General features: G+C 41.3%; 1 protein-coding gene across 1 annotated transcript in view; it reads right to left on the reverse strand.

Moving 5' to 3' along the window:
• Window positions 1-20,321, reverse strand: part of LOC130071106 (ATP-binding cassette sub-family C member 12-like) — a 34,816-nt gene extending 14,495 nt beyond the window's left edge. The window contains 14 exon segments of the mRNA XM_056235722.1: window positions 1,087-1,290; window positions 1,447-1,519; window positions 5,842-5,966; window positions 6,050-6,121; window positions 8,551-8,757; window positions 9,307-9,414; window positions 10,081-10,229; window positions 10,326-10,473; window positions 10,557-10,730; window positions 10,922-11,158; window positions 11,745-11,892; window positions 13,015-13,161; window positions 16,390-16,550; window positions 18,915-20,321. Coding sequence (XP_056091697.1) covers window positions 1,087-1,290; window positions 1,447-1,519; window positions 5,842-5,966; window positions 6,050-6,121; window positions 8,551-8,757; window positions 9,307-9,414; window positions 10,081-10,229; window positions 10,326-10,473; window positions 10,557-10,730; window positions 10,922-11,158; window positions 11,745-11,892; window positions 13,015-13,161; window positions 16,390-16,550; window positions 18,915-20,321 — 3,360 coding nt within the window.
• Window positions 20,322-21,344: the final 1,023 nt, after the last annotated feature.

A 21,344-nucleotide genomic window follows, 5' to 3' on the forward strand; every position in this document is an offset into this window, starting at 1 on the left:
TTACTTTAAGTTTTTACTAAGATATTATTGTTTTAAACATGCAATGGCAAATGGAGGTTAAGAGGTTAAACAGTTATAATGGCTTCATGACAGCCAATGTCAAAACCAACCACCTGACAGTTTAATGTAATGTTAACCAATAAAGCTAAGTGGTTTCTTAAGTTTGATAATTAATCTGCTATGTCATGTTTATGACAGGTTGTGTTGTCTTAGTAATGTTAAGTTGTCATGACACTGACAGGTTATGATGTATTGGTTTATGTCAAGGTGTCATAACAAAGACATCTCAAACATGTCATATTTGCATTAAAAATGTCATAATTGAGCGAATGACACTTAATGACAGTTGTCAAAAACATGCATGAAACCTCCTTCATATTCATAACATGTGTCATGTCATGATTATGAAGGTGTCATGTTAGTCTTATGCACACCCCTTCAAGTAAAGTGTTACCAACTACTCCTTTAAGTAATTTTTCGAGCAGCTTTCACGAGAGCAATATCTTATATATATTTATATATATTTTTTAAACATTTTAAATTTAAATCAGAACTAGAATAATTATATCATTATAGAAACTGGCCTGACTTTTGCATGACTTTTTTATCGATGTCCATGACTTGTTAAAAACATTTCACCATAAAATCAAATAGAGTAAAGAGTATGCGTATTTGGCGTATTCGGCGTATTTGGCGTATTTGGCGGGGGGAGGGTTCCCAGCTCTGAATGTGGACCGAACCCAGAGTAAACCCCCTGTATCGCTGGCTGGGAGAGAAACAGATACGACTGAGGAGTTGGGGTGCTGGAACACTGTCATGGGACTGAGGTGAGTTGGCTATTTTTATATCGGCCTCCTCTCGCTGATTAGGTATAGATTATCTGAATGTGCTCCTTCCGAACTTTGTCATTAACATTGTTTAAAATGACCTGATATTTTTAGTTTTTCAGAAGCTACTGGGAAACGCATATCTATAGATGTTATCTGGTATGAGCAAATATTTATTCCACTAAGTCAAACAGAAAAGAAGCCTGCAAAGCAAATGAACATACTTGACATTATGGATTATGCTGTTAGAGTAAATTACCTGCAGCTGATGCGTGACCAGAATGATTGATTTGCCCTTCAGCTCTTTCTTGATGCATTCCTCAAAAATGTGCTTCCCAACGTGTGCATCGACAGCAGACAGAGGATCATCCAAAAGGAAAATGTCTCTGTTAGAATACACTGCCCTGGCTAAACTGACTCTCTGTTTCTGACCACCTGAAAGATTAATACCTCGCTCTCCAATCTTGACACACACACACACACACAATATTATTATCCCCATACGTTATATGCATTCCTTTCAACTGTACTCCTTAGTATTATAAACATTTAATGGTTAAATTAAAACAAACAAATATTAGTGTCTAATCAGTGTGTTGGTGAAAATGTGGAAACATACCTCTGTCTGGTCTCCATATGGAAGTATTTCCAGATCAGGTTTCAGACAGCAGGCATGAATAACACGGTCATATCTGAAAACACAGCAAGCACATAACCACTTTTTTTTAGGATGCAGCAGTTCATCTCAGTACAAATTATCAATGTTCAGATTATAAAGCAGCTGAGACTGTGACCAGAGCCAGAAATAAATTTACCCCATCCAATAAAAGCCATTACAAACAATAAAAAAAATTGCTTTTGACACCGACGTGTCACCGACGCAATAAAGTCATACGTCAATTACTGCGTGGACCTGTGCATACCACTCAAAAAAAATCAAACACTATAATAACAACAAACCATGGTTTAACAACGACTCAACTTCTTGAATGGGAGGTTTGAGCAGGCACCGGCTACACCACCATCTCCCCCCTTTTACCATATACGAGGAGGAGGTGAGGAGCATCTTCAGGGGACTTAAGAGGAATAAAGGCCCCGGCCCAGACAACATCAGCCCCACCGTTCTCCACCACTGCGCTGCAGAACTGGCTGGGGTCTTCGCCGACATTTTCAATACCTCCCTCTGTCAAAACTCAGTACCCAAGTGCTTCAAATAATCCATTATCATCCCGGTTCCCAAGACCATCTCCTGCCTCAATGATTACATCAGCAGTCATGAAATCATTTGAGCACATCTTACTCAATCACCTAAAAACCGTCACCACCCCCCTCATGGACCCTCTCCAATTTGCATACAGGGCCAACAGGTCAGTTGAGGACACCGTCACCTTAGCAATTCATCACATACTGAACCACCTTGAGTCCGCAAACACATATGCCCGCATCCTGTTCATGGATTTCAGTTCTGCATTCAATACAATAAACCCGGTCCAACTGTTCAATATATTACTGGACATGAAAATCGATCCATGCATCTGTCACTGGATTCACAGTTTTCTCTGGAACAGGCAACAGAAGGTAAAGATTAATAATAACACATCCTCCCCTCTGTTCCCCAGCAAAGGCTGTGTTCTCTCACCCTGGCTATTCTCTCTCTACACAAATCACACCACAGTTCTGTCAGCCTATACAAATATGCAGACGATACAACCATTATAGGACTCATCACCAATAACCAAGAAACCGCATACCGTGCACAGATCAACCAAGCAGTGACCTGGTGTACAGACCATGATCTTCTACTCAACACATCAAAAACAAAAGAACTCATCGTCGACCTGAGACGTCAGCCATCCCCCAAAACTTCTGTGCTCCTTGAAGGTGAACCGATCTCCATCACTGATACATTCAAACTCCTTGGGACACACATCCGCAACAACCTTAAATGGAAAATCAACACAGATCATATCTACAAAAAAGCCCTGCAAAGACTTTTTTTATCTCCGACAGCTCAAGAAGCTCAGAGTAAGGTCTCATCTTCTGCTCCGCTTCTACATGGCCATCGTTGAAAGCATCCTCACCACATCCATCACAATCTGGTTTGGCAGTCTTGACTCACTTTCCCGGAAGAATTACAGCGCATCATCAACAGAGCATCTAAAGTCATTGCTTCACCCCTACCATCCCTTGAATCACTTTACCACAAACGGACACTAAACAGAGCCCACAAGATCATTTCTGATATCTCCCACCCTGCACACTACGCCTTCCAGTTACTGCCCTCTGGGGGGCGCTACAGGACAATCGCCTCCAGAACAAAAACAGTTTCATTCCAAAAGCAATAAACATTCTGAACTCTGAACGCTGAGGACTGTGGATTAAGCATGACCCCTTAAGGCGGGCGTACACGGTGCGAATTCTGACGGTCGGAAGATCGTATGTCCACGCACACTTTACGAGTGAGTTTATCCGAAAATCGTACGGAGGCAGACAGTGATATACAACACCATTTTACGCCCTGCTGAATTCCGAAGAAATCGCACGAAGTTCCGCGCCAAAAACTCTATCATAACTGCATATAAAATATTGATACAAGCCGTGATTATTTTGCTACATATATGGGCTCGTTTTCAGCATCGGAAAACGGACGTCCGGTCACCCTTGTGTGTGTGTGTGAATGAGTAAAAAAAAACTTAGTTACGGTAGGCTACACATTCAAAAATAAAATTTCAAGCTCTCTGAATGATTAATTAGCTGTTTAAACCACCTCATCATGTGAGTGTTTGCAATTCATTTTGCTGCGAGAAGCTAGCGCAGTGAACGGGGCTTGAGTGAGCTTGAGCGCGTTGTGAGTGAGATCGCGGGTGCCAGATCCCGTGTTGCCAGATCCACATAATGGAAAGGTGACAGTAGTATTCTGGACTTGTTTTTTGGATTAATGTCACAGCTTAGGAAGTTATTAAAGTGGTTCGTGATATATTAATCTTATTTCCAAAAAACAAGCTTTGAACTTATTTCGGATTTTTATAATTTCTTTGTTTTTGCTTGTTTTTCGTAGCAATATCTGGCAACATTGTTCTGTCGGCATTAATAAATAAAAAAAGAGTAGGCTGTAGACAAACTGTAATTGCTGTTAGGAAGATACAAACGCAATGATCATCGTGACGTGTAAGAATCTGTAAGAAATGTAGGCTATAACACTATCAAAAACAATAGCATAATACAGATCTGTATGTTACAGAATGAAATATGCCAAATACTGGCCAGCAGGAACACGGCAGATGCTGTTTAGTTAACCTTTCACAAAGTCATCATAAAAACATTAATTGAAGCAGTGTTTCTAGTAGCCTAGTCCACACCATTTTCGTCTTTCTTCTGTGGATTTTCTCAGCTCCTGATTGGTCAAATTCAGATAGATCGACAAATCGGCTCATTCAACCTCACACACCTCACGAATGCAAGCCGACAGCTCCCGAACTTTTTCGACATGCTGAAAAATGATCGGGAGGTCGAGAGGTGCTCGGCTCGGCTCGTATCTATCACGGTTGTGGTGCGGGTTGAAGAAGGAGGCTGAGGCAAAAGCTCCAATGCAAACATTTACTAAGTGTAAACTCAAAAACAGGTACAAGAAGGCAAACAGGCAGAACAACTCACAACATAATAAGTAAGACTAACTACTGACAAAGAATGACTAAACTGAAGGAACTAAATACAAGTACAAATCAAACATAACAAGGTGAAGACAGGTGACACAGATGATGATAACGATGAACAGGCTGGTAAGTGAGGGAGTGAGTTCAGGTGTGGAGACAAGGAGGATTCTGGGAAGTGTAGTGCAGACAGGGACAGACAGGTGCAGACGAGGACTGTGACAGTATCTTCCTCGCACACGATACGAGCCGCGACATGCGAGCATAACCGATTTACACACGATTTCTCTCGAGTGAAAAAAATCATCTGCGAGCTCGTAAAACAGCAAAAAATCGCACCGTGTACGCCCGCCTTTATGTATTATGTATTAATGTGTTTGTCTGTATGTATATATACATGTTACTTTATATGTTCAATTTTTACTGTTTAAATGTAATGCTGGAACCTGTACCAAAGAGCTGTACTGAAAACAAATTCCACCAGCCTGGCTGTGTGGTCATTCAATTAAATCAAATCAATCAATCAATCAATTAATCAATCAAAACACCATAAAGCGGTTCACGGTCTGGCTATAAAACAAGATCTATTAGCTTCCTAGGACACTGAGGTCAATTAAAACTGGCTATTTCAAGACGAATGGGTTAGTGGTGTCTAAACTGTTTTATTCTGAGTCCTTGCTCACTAAATTCACACTTACTATGGGGAAATAATGTCAAGTTTCATACAAAACTACTCTTTTACATTCTAATGATATTGATCTGCTTCATATTTAGATGAATATTTACATCTATCAGAGAGGCTAAAGGAGCGGTCACATACAGTTGTTAGATCTCGCCACGTTGACCAACAAAAAGCTTGACTTCTGTATGAAGCACAGCTCACACATTGCGACCACATTAACTGTGAGATACGTTTATTCATCACTATATCTTCATGAAAGTTTTCCTTTTACCTTTGTATGTGGAAGATTTATCAAGATCTATTGTAGATAAAAGAAAAAACGTCACGTGTAATTTTATTGCTTTAGGGACATGACTGTACGTTTTCTTCTTCGTTCAGTTTAGTGCTGTTTATCACTCTAAATCATCCACTGTTCTCCATTAAGCTCTCCTCTTTTGGCCAATACAGATATGATAGACTTTGTGTTGGCATTTGGCCTCCAGTAAAATGTGATACTTCAAAATACTGTGATACTGTAAATGTGGGTTTATAAGTAAAACTCCTGCAACTGCACAAATTGTACATTATGGGCATCATTTGACTGTGCAGAAGTGAACTCTCCTGACACTTTTCAAAAGACAAATATGTAACTGTTGACACACATTCTTTGACCAGTTGTGTTTTTTGCGTTCTCTAGTTTTACCTGGTTTGGTCAAATGGTTCTCCCATGAGGATATTGTCCCTTACAGTCCCGTGGAATATCCAGGCTTGCTGGGAAACATATGCAAATGTTCCATTAGCTGATACAGACCCACTCACAAGATGCATCTGCAGGAATAAATGATTATACTGTCAGTCACACCTCATCACATCATGTGTCTTGGACGTAGAAAAGACCGGCGGTGCCACACCTGCTCAAGAATACTTGATATCAAAGAGGTTTTTCCACTTCCAACATTGCCACACACCCCAAGCAGACTTCCCTATAGTTGAAGAGAGAAATTCATTGGTCTCTTTTAGTGTCAGAACACGTCCTGTTGTTGGACTGCAAATGTATTAAATGTTAAATCTAGGTTCCAATACAATAGTTTATAAACTGAGAAAGTACATTGCAGGTGTCTGACATTAACCTTGTGTATTTTAAAATACATGTATTTGAAATATATTTTCAGAATATATTTTTGGTATATATGCAAATATTTGAAATTGGCCCAATAAATATATTTTAGTTAAATTTATGTATATATATATATATATATATATGTATATATATATATACACTCACCTAAAGGATTATTAGGAACACCATACTAATACTGTGTTTGACCCCCTTTCGCCTTCAGAACTGCCTTAATTCTATGGCATTGATTCAACAAGGTGCTGAAAGCATTCTTTAGAAATGTTGGCCCATATTGATAGGATAGCATCTTGCAGTTGATGGAGATTTGTGGGATGCACATCCAGTGCACGAAGCTCCCGTTCCACCACATCCCAAAGATGCTCTATTGGGTTGAGATCTGGTGACTGTGGGGGCCATTTTAGTACAGTGAACTCATTGTCATGTTCAAGAAACCAATTTGAAATGATTCGAGCTTTGTGATATGGTGCATTATCCTGCTGGAAGTAGCCATCAGAGGATGGGTACATGGTGGCCATAAAGGGATGGACATGGTCAGAAACAATGCTCAGGTCGGCCGTGGCATTTAAACGATGCCCAATTGGCACTAAGGGGCTTAAAGTGTGCCAAGAAAACATCCCCCACACCATTACACCACCACCACCAGCCTGCACAGTGGTAACAAGGCATGATGGATCCATGTTCTCATTCTGTTTACGCCAAATTCTGACTCTACCATCTGAATGTCTCAACAGAAATTGAGACTCATCAGACCAGGCAACATTTTTCCAGTCTTCAACTGTCCAATTTTGGTGAACTCTTGCAAATTGTAGCCTCTTTTTCCTATTTGTAGTGGAGATGAGTGGTGCCCGGTGGGGTCTTCTGCTGTTGTAGCCCACCCGCCTCAAGGTTGTGCGTGTTGTGGCTTCACAAATGCTTTGCTGCATACCTCGGTTGTAACGTGTGGTTATTTCAGTCAAAGTTGCTCTTCTATCAGCTTGAATCAGTCGGCCCATTCTCCTCTGACCTCTAGCATCAACAAGGCATTTTCGCCCACAGGACTGCAGCATACTGGATGTTTTTCCCTTTTCACACCATTCTTTGTAAACCCTAGAAATGGTTGTGCGTGAAAATCCCAGTAACTGAGCAGATTGTGAAATACTCAGACCGGCCCGTCTGGCACCAACAACCATGCCACGCTCAAAATTGCTTAAATCACCTTTCTTTCCCATTCTGACATTCAGTTTGGAGTTCAGGAGATTGTCTTGACAGGACCAAACCCCTAAATGCATTGAAGCAACTGCCATGTGATTGGTTGATTAGATAATTGCATTAATGAGAAATTGAACAGGTGTTCCTAATAATCCTTTAGGTGAGTGTATATATATATATATTAAAATATATTTTAGTTAAATATGTGAATATATTTGTATGTCAATATATTTACTAACAACATGTTCATATGTTTTAACTTTTGCAAATGGTTTCATTTGAAATATATTTTCAGAATTGAAGTTATTTAATAGTGTGTGTAAAAGTGAGTTCTATCTATTATTGAAGCGTACTTCACTGTTGGAGTGTCACTGTTATACTTGCATCATAAATATTGTGCATGTTTTCAATGTTTAAATGACTTCAGGAAAGATGTCAATAAAACAACAATAAATCTAATAATTGCAAGTAGTGTTAGGCACGTGCCACCTAATAGTCCTAGGAAAGCAACTATCTGTCATTTTACATTGCAGTCATTTAAATGTAAGTACAGTATTTATTATAGCTGTGTGTCATAATACAGTAGTGAAATATGGTAGCCTACTGTTGTGTGTAGGGGAAAAGGTAGAGGAATTACTATGATCAAAATACATTTTCTTTTGCAAGCTAAACATTTTTTGACCATATATTTTGTCATATATTTTACATATATTTGTTATACTTTAGAATATATTTCAAAATGATAAATATAAGTGAACAACAATGCAAATGTGTATGGGGATCAGGCTGATTGGATTAGCATCTATGCATTTGAATGACACTGCTATGCTGATGATATCAGGACTGACTCCTGTACTTCATTTGCATGCTTTGTTCAGAGTGTCTCCACCTCTATATAAATCCCTCCTCAACTGTGCTGAGCTATTGATTTAGACATGATGACTGCAGCTATACCGTGTTCTCAAAAAATCCTGGTGAAGATACAACCAAGTCTCCTGGTCTTCGCTTCTAAGTTTCCTACACTGTCTATATCGACTACTGGCATGTTACAGTGCCTCACATTATAATATATTCATATCACACCTTTGAAAGAGTGAAGCTGATGCTTCTGATTGAAGGTTTGGAGTCTGACTGGTGTGTGGCGCTTTGAGAGGGATCTTGTGGTCTTTCAGTGCCGTTCATGTCATCTGGCCGGCTCCAAGAGAATGAGGCATTTTCCATGACCAGCGCCACATCCATATTTTTATTCTGCGTAAGATAACCTTTGGGGTTCTGTACCAACAAGAGTTTCTGTAGAGATGCAATCATTCAATATTCTGTTATTTGCATTGTGCTGCAGAGGAAAATCAGGAATTCAATGTAAAAGACGCATTTTAGAATATCAAGTTACAGCACGTGAAAATATATTTTCCACACACTTATCTTTATAAGATACACATGTTAACAATATTTACATCAATCTCAATATGTCCTAAACCAATGCAATTACAGCAGATAATGCAACACATTCTCATCCCAAGGCGTCATATACTGACGCTTTTGCCAAAGCGTCTACATCCGCCGCACATGGCACCCTTTAGCGTCAATATAACACGCTTCGGTTATGGGTAGGTTTAGGTCTGGGGTAGTGTTAGGGTTAGACCACTAGGAGGCGCCATATATCTGCGTCTCATATTGACGCTAAAGGGTGCCATGTGTGTTGGATATAGACGCTTTGGGATGAGAACGGGCTGGATAACGGGGCCAAAGGTACAAATCCGTAGGGAAAAGGAGGAACTCTTTTTGACAATGAGGTAAAAATGAGAGAAAAATAACTTTGATTTTGATTGAGAGTCCAACCTTGAGTCTCGCAAGAGCCACTTTAGCCTCAGCAACAGCTTTAACAGAGAATGGCAACAAGCCCATAGACATCTTCAAGCAGTTAAATACAGCGATGACAGTGTACGCCTGTGGGCAATGGTTAGAGAAAACTCATCGCTTTTATCAAAGTTTCAAGCACATCAGAGTCATTTGCCAGTTTACGTGATGTAGGAAATTACAACAAGTAAAGCGAGTTAGGACAGAATTATCCAAATACAAAATGGAAACAATAAATTGATCAATCAATGTATAAGTAATGAAGTTTTACACATTTACACTACCATTCAAATGTTTTGGGCTAGTAAGATTTTTAATGGTTTTGAAAGAAATCACTTAAATTAACAAGGGTTGCATTTGATAAAAAAAAAAAAAAAACAGTAAAACAATTATATTGTGAAATATTACAATTTACAAAATAGCTGTTTTTTATTTTAATACATTTTAAAATGTAATTTGTTGCTGTGATGGAACAGCAGTTTCAGAAATCATTCTAATGTGCTGATTTGGTGCTCAAGAAACTTTTTTTTTTATTATCACCAGTGTTGAAAATACTGCTTAATATTTTTGTATTAAGTTTTTACAAAAACACGATTTTGATGAAACTTTTTCTATTCATCATTGATGAATAGAAAGTTCCAAAGAAGAGCATTTATTTGAAAAAGAAAAAATATGAATGTCTTTTTGATCCCTAACTTTTGAAAGGTAGTGTAAACTTATGCATTTAGCAAATGACAAGCCTTTTGTTGCACTCACAGTGGAAGGTTGAAGAGGCAGTTTCAGTGCAATGTGGACAATGAAGGCGAGGACGGTTGCCAGTGTGGGGGCTATCATTGTTAATACTCGGTTTAAACTCTGAACATAACCAGCCTTTTGTAAGAGCAACTTCTCATTTTTCCTAATATCTATATCCGAAATAAATAAGGAAAGAATGGGTGAGAGAAAACACAGCATTTCACAGAGTCATGAGTAAAATACAATAGGATGGATGGATAGGCAACCTGTGATTGTTTTCTCGAAAGACTCCTCCCACGCATACATCTTAATGAGTTTGATGCAGGTCAGAACCTCATTCATGGTGCGAACACGGCTGTCCGTCACAGACACAGCCTCCCTTCTCAACACACCAATCAGCCTGGCAACTGATATCTATAGCGGTCAGGGAAAATACTAAATGTAACTGAGACAGGCCTCGGAAAAAGTGTTACACGAAACAGAAAAGACCACCACACCTGTATTGGTAGGAACACCAGGTACACCAAAATTCCCATTAGTGCCGTGTATCCCAGAATAAAGCAGGCATATATGATACATATGATCAGCAGAAAAGGAACAAACAGCAGACAGGTTCCAAACAGGACCGCGTCAAACACCCGATAACCATCACTCGTCAACACGTTTATAGTCTACAAAACAGAGAAATGATGCACACAACAGTTTATGACAAACACTACTTGTATTATATATCATTTAAGTAATTCAAAAGTGGTTGAAGTACTAGTAAATAAATACAAATTCCTTATCAAGTACCAATAACTAGATTCTACAGACAGTAAAGTGGCAGTACTCACTGTCGAATCGACAATCAATGGTTTACCTCTCCTACACTGATGCTGGTGAGATTCCTGAGAGAGAGGATTTTCCTGAAAGCAAGCATGTTGAACGCTCCCTTCATTCTCACAGCGGTTCGCAAATTCACAGCCCACATGAGTGATGCAAAAAATGCCTTGCTGAACTCAGATGTGAACAGAGCCACACACACACCGACGCCGTAGAACACCGTGGATGTCTCGGGGTGTTCGACGTAGTTCAGGATTTCATACACTAGAATTGACTAGAAGACAGACCAAATGAAAATAAAAAAATCCATGAAAAAATAGCACTGAATGCTTAGTTAGAATCCAATTTCAAATTTAATTCGAACTATTTTATTCTACTACATTGGCAATATAAATGTTTTAATCAAGGAAATAACATGCCTTTGTAATATAATGCTTAATATTTTTCTCATACATAAATGGTTATTAATACATGAACATATACAGATGCTACTATATTTTTGCAAGTGGGTCCCTCAAAAGGGGATTGACTTTATAAACTAAGCTACTAATGTAAAGCATCAGTTCACCCAAATGTTCGATTCATCAATTATGAACCTTGGATAAGCTTTTTGGGGCTTTAAAATCTCAGTTACTATTCACTCCTTTTATAAAGCTTGGAAGAGACGGGATATTTTCTTTAATATAACTGTGTTTGGCTGAAAGAACACAGACATATACACCCAGGATGGCTTGAGGGTGAGTAAATTATGGGATAATTTTCATTTCTGGGTGAACTGACCCTTTAAGGAACATAAAACAATATGTTTTATTGTTTATTCAACTGAATGATACTTTGTACTGCCAAGTTATTTTACATACCGGCCCAATAAATACAGCAAAAGTAAATAGGATTGAAGCCAAGAATGACACCATTAATCTTGTCTTCTGAAAACGAAAGACCACAGCAGGAAGAGAAGCCTTCTCTAGGCCCACACGGGCAACTTCATCGGCCCACAGTCTCTGGAACCTGAACAGAAATCACAACCGCTTTTCATTTTTTGAAGATAGTTGGTTTGCCCGCAAATACTGCACATTCTCCAAGACTCACCCAGGATTCAGGAAAACATTCTTAGACCTTGTGACCACTGTTTTTTTGCTCGTCCTGCAGCAAATCATTCTGTCGAGACTTCTTAACCAAGCTTAGAAACCCTCTGGGCTTCTTCGTTTGGGGGTTACACTTAGCTTCCTCCCGGTCAAAAAAGACAGACGCCTTAAAATGTAACTTTTTTTTTTCCAGGAAAACCAATGAAATATATTTTTGTTCAATAATATTTTCTTATTATTATTTAGAATTTTTAAAGATTTTTATGATACTTTGCATTAATTATATACTTTTTATGAGGTATTTTTTCCATTAGAATTAATTTTTCATTATACAATTTTTTTTCAATAAATGCAACATTTCACATCAAAATAGAGTGCAGGCTGCAGGAAAAAAAAATTCAAGTGAGAAGCCTGCCATCCAGTGGCTTTAAAAATATATAAATGTGTGTAATGTCCTTAACCGCCTGTAGGCTGCATATAGCTTCCTATATAAATACATAGAAAGGCTTTTTGATTCCTATTGTTGTTTTAGACATGATTTCTCTATCTTATTCATTTTTTTTATTTAGATATATATTTAGATATTCTAAAAGACTAGTTATTTTTTTTTTTTGATGTTGCAGTCTTGCCAGTTTATCACTGTGTTTGTGTGCGTGGGGGGTGGTTGTCTTATTTGCACTCTTGATGTTTTAGAGTGTCACTCCTTCATTGCTGTACACTTTTTTTCTGCACAGTGGCTGATCTGTAGTTTGTACCACCAAAAGTTTCTGAGTTTTCCTATTTTTTCGTATTTCCCATTCATTTGTCGGTCATTTTTGACCGGAAGGAAGCTAAGTGTGACTATTTTTTTTACGACCCTTTAACATATCCGAATCATCTCCTTGATTTTTTTTTTGTGTGTTCACATAGGTAATACAACAAAAGTCACCAAGTTTCAACCCCATCCGATGAAGCAAAAAAATTAAACATTTCAAAACATAAACGGTTTCAGTCATTTTTGTCCGAAGAAGCCCAGAGGGTTAAATGAAAAGATTATGAAGAATACCTCTCTTCATTGATGTGGGCTCCATCATGAGGTGAGAGAGAGGAAAAGTCCTCATTTAATCGATTCCTAAAGAGCCTCCACATCATGGGTGTCATCCATGCAAATGTTGCGAAGGAGAAGAAACCAGCATCATCAACTGGGTGCGAGCTGTGCCAAGTTAGAAAATGTACATTTGACATTACATTATGAATGTATCAGACATTTGGAGATTCAGAAATGTCACGTGAATGAAAGACTTGTTGAAAAAAACAGAGCATTAGCAATCATGAAAAATCTCGCTTACGAATGTAACCCTCGTTCCCTGAGTAGGGAACGGAGACGTTCTGTCGGATGACGACGAATGGGGGTTTCGCTTAGAAAGCCTATTGACTTCGAGTATACAAAACGAGCCAATGGCAAAGGAATGCCATGGGTCTGCGGAATTTGCATGGAATTTGCATATATAAAAAATACACATATGACCCGGAGGGATGCATATGGGGAATCACTGGGGTGTCCAGCCGCAGGTGGAATATTTCAACCCCAGGGGTGGCAAGGTGGCTTGCCAAGGGAAAGACACATGCTCAGAGAGGCTTACAGTGGAAATACACATGTGGGGGTCGCTCAGAGAAGGGACCATGCACACGGGAGGAATCTAGCCGACGCGCAGGCAATAGACACTGGCGCCGATGTCAGGAGTGATGGAGGAACTCAGGGCTTTCGGGGAAGATCACCTGAGAAGAATATCGCACGTATCCAGTCCGTAGAGTGGAATGGCGAGCAAGCAAAGACAACTGAGCGGGTCCGGTACTAGCTGGTTGAAGCGAGTACATGAGAGGACACTGGCTCCACTCGGAGATTGTAGAATCTGGTGAATGTGTTGGGTGTCGCCCAGCCTGCAGCTCTGCAGATGTCTGTTAGCGTGGCGCCATGCGCTAGAGCCCAAGATGAGGCCACACTCCGGGTGGAGTGGGCAGTCACACCAAGGGGGCACGGTCGACCTTGCTGCTGGTATGCCAAAGCAATGGCGTCCACTATCCAGTGAGACAGCCGTTTCTTGGAGAGAGCCTTTCCCTTCAGCTTCCCACCATAACAGACAAAGAGCTGGTCTGAGGTCCTGAAACACTGCGTCCTGTCTACATAGATGCGGAGAGCACGTACTGGACAGAGCAGTGCCAAGGCTGGGTCTGCCTCCTCCAGGGGCAGCGCTTGCAGGTTCACCACCTGGTCCCGGAAGGGAGTGGTAGGAACCTTGGGCACATATCCAAGCCGGGGTCTCAGGATCACGTGAGAGTAGGCCGGCCCGAATTCCAGGCACGCTTCGTCAACGGAGAATGCGTGCAGGTCCCCTACCCTCTTGATGGAGGCCAATGCAACCAGGAGCACTGTCTTCATAGACAGGAACTTAAGCTCCACTGATTGCAAAGGCTCAAAGGGAGCACTCTGCAGGGCAGTTAGCACCACTGCGAGGTCCCAAGAGGGAACGAGAGGAGGATTCAGTCTTCTCGCTCCTCTCAGGAACCTGACGATCAGGTCGTGCTTCCCCACAGACTTACCTTTGACTGGGTCATGGTGTTCAGCAATAGCGGCAACATAGACTTTGAGGGTGGAGGGAGACAGCCTTCGCTCCAACCCATCTTGAAGGAAGGAAAGCACGACACTGATCGAACATCTCCTCATTCTGACTCCATATGAGGAGGTGGCGGGCGAGTTGCGACATACGGCGGGAGCGTAGACCACCTTGACGGTTGATGTACGCTGCAGTGGCGGTATTGTCTGGTCGGACTAGTACGTGTTGATTCTTGAGCACGGCCCGGAAGCGGAGCAAGAAAGACGTACAGCCAGCAACTCGAGGCAATTGACGTGCCTTAGGCGGTGGGGTCCTGTCCAGGAGCCCGCGGCAGCACGTGCATTGCACATGGCGCCCCAGCCAGTGGTAGAGGCATCTGTTGAGACAACAACATGCCGGGGAAGCTCGTTCCAGGGGCACTCCGGCCCGTAGAAAACTGAGGTTCGACCACGGGGTGAAGGTCTGATGGCAGGTCGGAGTAACTGGTACTCGGAGAGTGCCGTGTTGCCATGCCCACCTCAGGACTCGATCGCGAAGCCAGAGCTGAAGCGGTCTCATATGAGCAATCCGAGCGGCGTTGTCGTGGCTGCAAATGCCATATGCCCCAGGAGCCTCTGAAAGAGATTCAGTGGAACCGCACTCTTGCCCTCGAATTGTCTTAGGCAAGTCAGCAGTGACTGCGCGCGCTCCTCGAAGCTGCGCAGACATGGCGACCGAGTCCATACCGAGAAAAGAGATCCTCTGCACGGGGCAAAGTTAGCTCTTCTCCCAGTTGACCCGAAGGCCCAGACGAGCTAGGTGCCGGAGCACTAGGACCCTGTGTTCGCAAACCCAGTCTCGAGAGTGAGCTAGTATCAGCCAGTCGTCGAGATAGTTCAGGACACGAACCCCATGTTCCCGGAGGGGAACAAGGGCTGCCTTGACGACCTTCGTAAAGATGCGAGGAGACAGGGCTAGCCCGAAAGGGAGAACTGCGTACTGGTATGCCTGCCCCTCGAAGCAAACCGTAGGAACGGTCTGTTTTGAGAAAGAATGGAGACATGAATACGTCCTTCAGGTCGATCGCTGCAGACCAATCCTGGGGCTGCACACACGCAGGATGCGTTTGGCTGTGAGAATTCAGAACAGCAGCCTGTGAAGGGAGCGTCTCAGGATGCGCAGGTCCAGGATTGGCCGTAACCCACCGGATTCTTCGGGACAATGAAGTAGGGGCTTTAGAACCCGGACCTCATTTCGGCTGGAGGGACAGTCTCGATCGCACCCTTCGCCAGTAGGGTAGCAACCTCTACTCTCATGATAGGGGTATTGCCACTGACCATAGTAGAGCGGACTCCCCTGAAGCGGGAAGGAGACCGTGCGAACTGATTCGCATAGCCGAGCCTGATGGTTCGTGCGACGCAGCGGGATAGGTTGGGAAGCTCAAGCCAGGCTCCCAAGGACTGTGCCAGCGGCGTCACGCGAACCACAGACGTCCCCTTTGTGGTGCAGCGAAGCGGAATGACCGGCCCGGACGTGGACAGCATAGCGGCCCGTGTGGGGGCACGGTCATAACCGCACCCTGACAGAGGAGGCCAGGGAAGGACCAGCGTTCCGCGGGGGCCAGGCTCTGCTCTGACATGGCATTCCTTTGCCATTGGCTTGTTTTGTATACTCGAAGTCGATAGGCTTTCTAAGCGAAACCCCCATTCGTCTCCTCATTCGGAGTGACAACGAAAAGGAACAAAGGTACTTTTGGTTTATCTCAGATCTCTTGATGAAATGGACAGATCATTTTCATTACGGAAACAAAAATATATGCTTCTAATACGTTGAGAAATCTGTTTCACTATGAGCCAAAACGGAACGGAATGAGGGTTTTCAAGCTTTGCTGGTGCTTGTGCTTCTGAGGAGGATCTGGTTACCTGTAATCTAGACCTGGAGGATCTTCAGGAAAGGCTTTCATGACTGAAGACGATGCCGGTGTCCTCATAGCTCTGTCTCTTTGTTTCTGCACAATAAGATATATATGGAAAAACAAAGATACATATCATAAAGTAAAAGGAACGGTGCAACAATAGAAAATGAGTTGTGACAAATGGTGTGACAGTGTGATGGCCAGGATTTAAGCCACACAATTCTTATATTATGCATCTTTGCATTTGATCAATAAATAAAAGGACATTACTATATGGGCCATTCCACCGTTGTTGCAACTCTTCAAAATTAAACTTTATTTGTTATCTTTATTCAACACTGAATCTAATACTACACATTTAACTATTCAAAATGTGTATTGGTCAATCTCAGGCAACTTTTGTTATTTTTTTACAAGGTTTAAGCAGAAAATGGACGCATGTTTTCTCAGTCCTGTTACCGAAAATCATGTGCCATTTAAAAAGCAAGTTTAAAAGCATGTCAATTAATTCTTTTGTTTTCACCACAAGAAAGTGTTTATTTTAAAGAAATTGTTGGTTATATGTTCAAATAATTTACATTTGTGACAAAAAAAAAAAAAAACTATATGTTAAGGTAGGGTGTATTTTAATAAAAAAAAAACACAAAGCCATTTTTTTTTTTCATTTTAAAGAAGACCGAAGCCTCAAGTTTTTTTTTTCTTCTATAATTCAATTAATTAAATTATATATAAAAAAAATTACTAAATTTAATTATATAAATTATATAAAAAAAAAAAAACATTTTTTATAAAAAATTTGTTTTAACTAAATTTAATTAAAATTTAAAAAAAAAAAATCAAAACTGATAAAAACAGTGGTTTAATTAAATTGTTTTTAAAAAGAAAAAAATTGTAACAGGATTGAGTTTTTAAGCAAAAAGTTATCAAATACGTGGCATATGGCCACACAGCAGACATGCTTATAGCATGAGGACACTGAGCAAATTCTTTTGACTTACCAAAAGTTAATATTTTTTAAATAAACAAATAAAATCTAATAAACAATTTAGGTAACAGGAGAGTATGTTGAGATTGACCTTCTCAGTCAAAGTTACAATTTCATCAAATATACAGAAATTAAAATGAGAGGACTTACTTATGGTCTTCCCATTGCCTTCAGAAGATTCAGATTGTGCAACTTCATGTTAAAAATGTGTCTTGTGGAATATTCCTCAAGACACATTTTTAACAGGATGTTTAACAGGATGTTAAAAAAGTTTTTCAGAGGAGGGGGGGGGGGGGGGGGGGTGTAATAGGGTAAAAGGACTGAGTGAAAACCTGGGAACATGACTAAAATGTGTATTTTATCTAAAATATTGGATAAAATATGTTTTTCATTTTAAAGCAGATTCGATATAAAGTCACACAACTATGCAAAACAATTAAGATTTCTGAAGGATTTTAGTCATTATATTTCATGGTAAAGTTTAGAGAGAGAGTGGGGACATGCAGAAAATGCTATTATTTTGTGTTCTATGTAGTTTTTATTAACGTTTTTAATTATACATTTTAAATGTGTAGTTAGCTTTATGTGTGCAGGACATTTTGCTTTAATAAAATTTATTTTAGAGTTCATTTTCATGCAATTTTATACATATAATGTCCTGGGGACAGAAATATCACCCTTTCTGTGGAATGGCTCATATTGGTTTGGTTTAAGATCTTTGTTTGTCATTGTACTGAGTCAGTGCACGGGCTTAGTTATTTGGCTTAAGGTTAAAACATTAAAACCAGTTAAAATTCCTCTTTGGCTAAATGTGATTTATAAAAACATAGCTCAAATTGTTAATGTTCATTTTGTAATTAAGATGACTTGACGTGTTTAGTACCTGGTGTGTTGTGGGAATGGACCATCCTAGTGGCAAAGAGATTCAATCAGGCAGTTGTTCTGTTTTATGGGAATTCTAAAGGAAATGAGACTGTACCAACTTTGATGTATTAGAGTACACATAGGGAAATGTGATGTCTTGATCAATATGATTTTTGTTTAATAGAATTCTTTTGCATGAACTAAAATTGATCCATGGCTCTAAATTCAGTTAAATGTACTGTGTTCATTCCAGGATTTGTGTTGTTATTGTTGTGAAAATGTGTATGGTTTTGTTTCCCCTTTTTTGTTTTCAAGGTGCAAACATGTGACACAAACGTGTGACTCCAACGTCGCACCACAGTCGCGTAACACAAATATGCGACTTCAACGTCGCACCACAGATGTGTGACACAAACGTGTGACTCCAACGTCGCACCACAGACGCGGGACAAAACATGTGACACCAACGTGTGACTACAACGTCGCACCACAGATGTGTGACACCAACTTGTGACTCCAACGTCGCACCACAGATGCGTGACACCAACTTGTGACTCCAACGTCGCACCACATATGCGTGACACCAACTTGTGACTCCAACGTCGTACCACAGACGCGTGACACCAACTTGTGACTCCAACGTCGCACCACAGATGCGTGACACCAACTTGTGACTCCAACGTCGCACCACAGATGCGTGACACCAACTTGTGACTCCAACGTCGCACCACAGATGCGTGACACCAACTTGTGACTCCAACGTCGCACCACAGATGCGTGACACAAACGTGTGACTCCAACGTCGCACCACAAATGCTCGACACCAACTTGTGACTGCAACGTCGCACCACAGATGCGTGACACCAACTTGTAACTCCAACGTCGCACCACAGATGCGTGACACAAACGTGTGACTCCAACGTCGCACCAAAAATGCTCGACACCAACTTGTGACTCCAACGTCGCACCACAGATGTGTGACACCAACTTGTGACTCCAACGTCGCACCACAGATGCGTGACACCAACTTGTGACTCCAACGTCGCACCACAGATGCGTGACACCAACTTGTGACTCCAACGTCGCACCACAGATGCGTGACACAAAGGTGTGACTCCAACGTTGCACCACAGATGCGTGACACCAACTTGTGACTCCAACGTCACACCACAGATGTGTGACACCAACTTGTGACTCCAACGTCGCACCACAGATGCGTGACACCAACTTGTGACTCCAACGTCGCACCACAGATTTGTGACACCAACTTGTGACTCCAACGTCGCACCACAGATGCGTGACACCAACTTGTGACTCCAACGTCGCAGCACAGATGTGTGACACCAACTTGTGACTCCAACGTCACACCACAGATGTGTGACACCAACTTGTGACTCCAACGTCGCACCACAGATGCGTGACACCAACTTGTGACTCCAACGTCGCACCACAGATGCGTGACACCAACTTGTGACTCCAACGTCGCACCACAGATGCGTGACACAAACGTGTGACTCCAACGTCGCACCACAGATGCGTGACACCAACTTGTGACTCCAACGTCGCACCACAGATGTGTGACACCAACTTGTGACTCCAACGTCGCACCACAGATGTGTGACACCAACTTGTGACTCCAACGTTGCACCACAGATGTGTGACACCAACTTGTGACTCCAACGTCGCACCACAGATGCGTGACACCAACTTGTGACTCCAACGTCGCACCACAGATGCGTGACACAAACGTGTGACTCCAACGTCGCACCACAGATGCGTGACACCAACTTGTGACTCCAACGTCGCACCACAGATGTGTGACACCAACTTGTGACTCCAACGTCGCACCACAGATGTGTGACACCAACTTGTGACTCCAACGTCGCACCACAGATGTGTGACACCAACTTGTGACTCCAACGTTGCACCACAGATGCGTGACCCCAACTTGTGACTCCAACGTCACACCACAGATGCGTGACACCAACTTGCCTCGCATGTACTAGGACCACCATTGTCTGTGCTTATTAACATGTCATTTGATACATGCGAAGTGCCTTTTGCTTGGAAATGTACTAAAGTTATTCCTTTGCACAAAGGTGGAGACTCACAAATTCGGAACAATTATAGGCCAATATCAATAATTAATAGTGTGGTTAAAGTTTTTGAGAAAATAATTTTTAATCAATTATCTGGTTATTTATCTGATAATAATTTACTTACTCAATCAGGTTTCAGAAAACACTTTTCCACTACCACTGCCCTCTTAAAACTCTCTAATGATATATTTTCTAGTTTTGATGACAATCTGTGTACCGGTGCTATTTTCTTAGATCTCTCCAAAGCCTTTGATTTAGTTGATCACTATATTCTATTGGATAAATTGCATGCTATTGGTCTCTCGAGATCATCTTTACTCTGGTTTAATTGCTATTTTCATCATCATCGTCAGGGTGTGTGTATTACAGGGGTTGTCAGTCAGATTATACAGGCATAGTGAAAGGCATCCCTCAAGGTTCTTCTTTGGGACCTTTATTATTTTCTATTTTTGTTAATGACATGCCCTTATGCTGTACAGACTGTAATATTCATCTTTATAATGATGGTACAGTCATTTACTGTAGTAAACCCACTATCTCCGGGATAAACCTCGCTTTACAGCATGACTTTTTTATTTATTTATTTATTTATTTATTTATTAATGCTTAGCAGATACAGGCTTTAACAGTTGACCCGAGAGCCTATCGTGATCTGCGGCTACTCAGAACTAGGAATATGGGATAAGTGACATTAAGCATCAAGACATTTTTTTGCTAAGAAGATGTTTGTTTAGTCTCTTCTTGAAGGCCTGAACATTCTTTGAGGTGATTTCACCTACTACAGTACAGGGGAGGCAGTTCCAAGTTGTTACAGCCGAATGAAGAAAGCTCCTCCCCAAGCATTTGGTGTTAGACTTGAGGAGTTTTAGGGCGTGACTTGGTCGTGCTCTTCGAGTGGTTCGGCAAAAGAGATCAGGTGGAGGGAGCAGAGCTTTGAGA

Source organism: Rhinichthys klamathensis, unplaced genomic scaffold (genome assembly GCF_029890125.1).
Source record: "Rhinichthys klamathensis goyatoka isolate OS25496 unplaced genomic scaffold, OSU_Roscu_1.1 h1tg000429l_1, whole genome shotgun sequence".
NCBI lineage: Eukaryota > Metazoa > Chordata > Actinopteri > Cypriniformes > Leuciscidae > Rhinichthys > Rhinichthys klamathensis.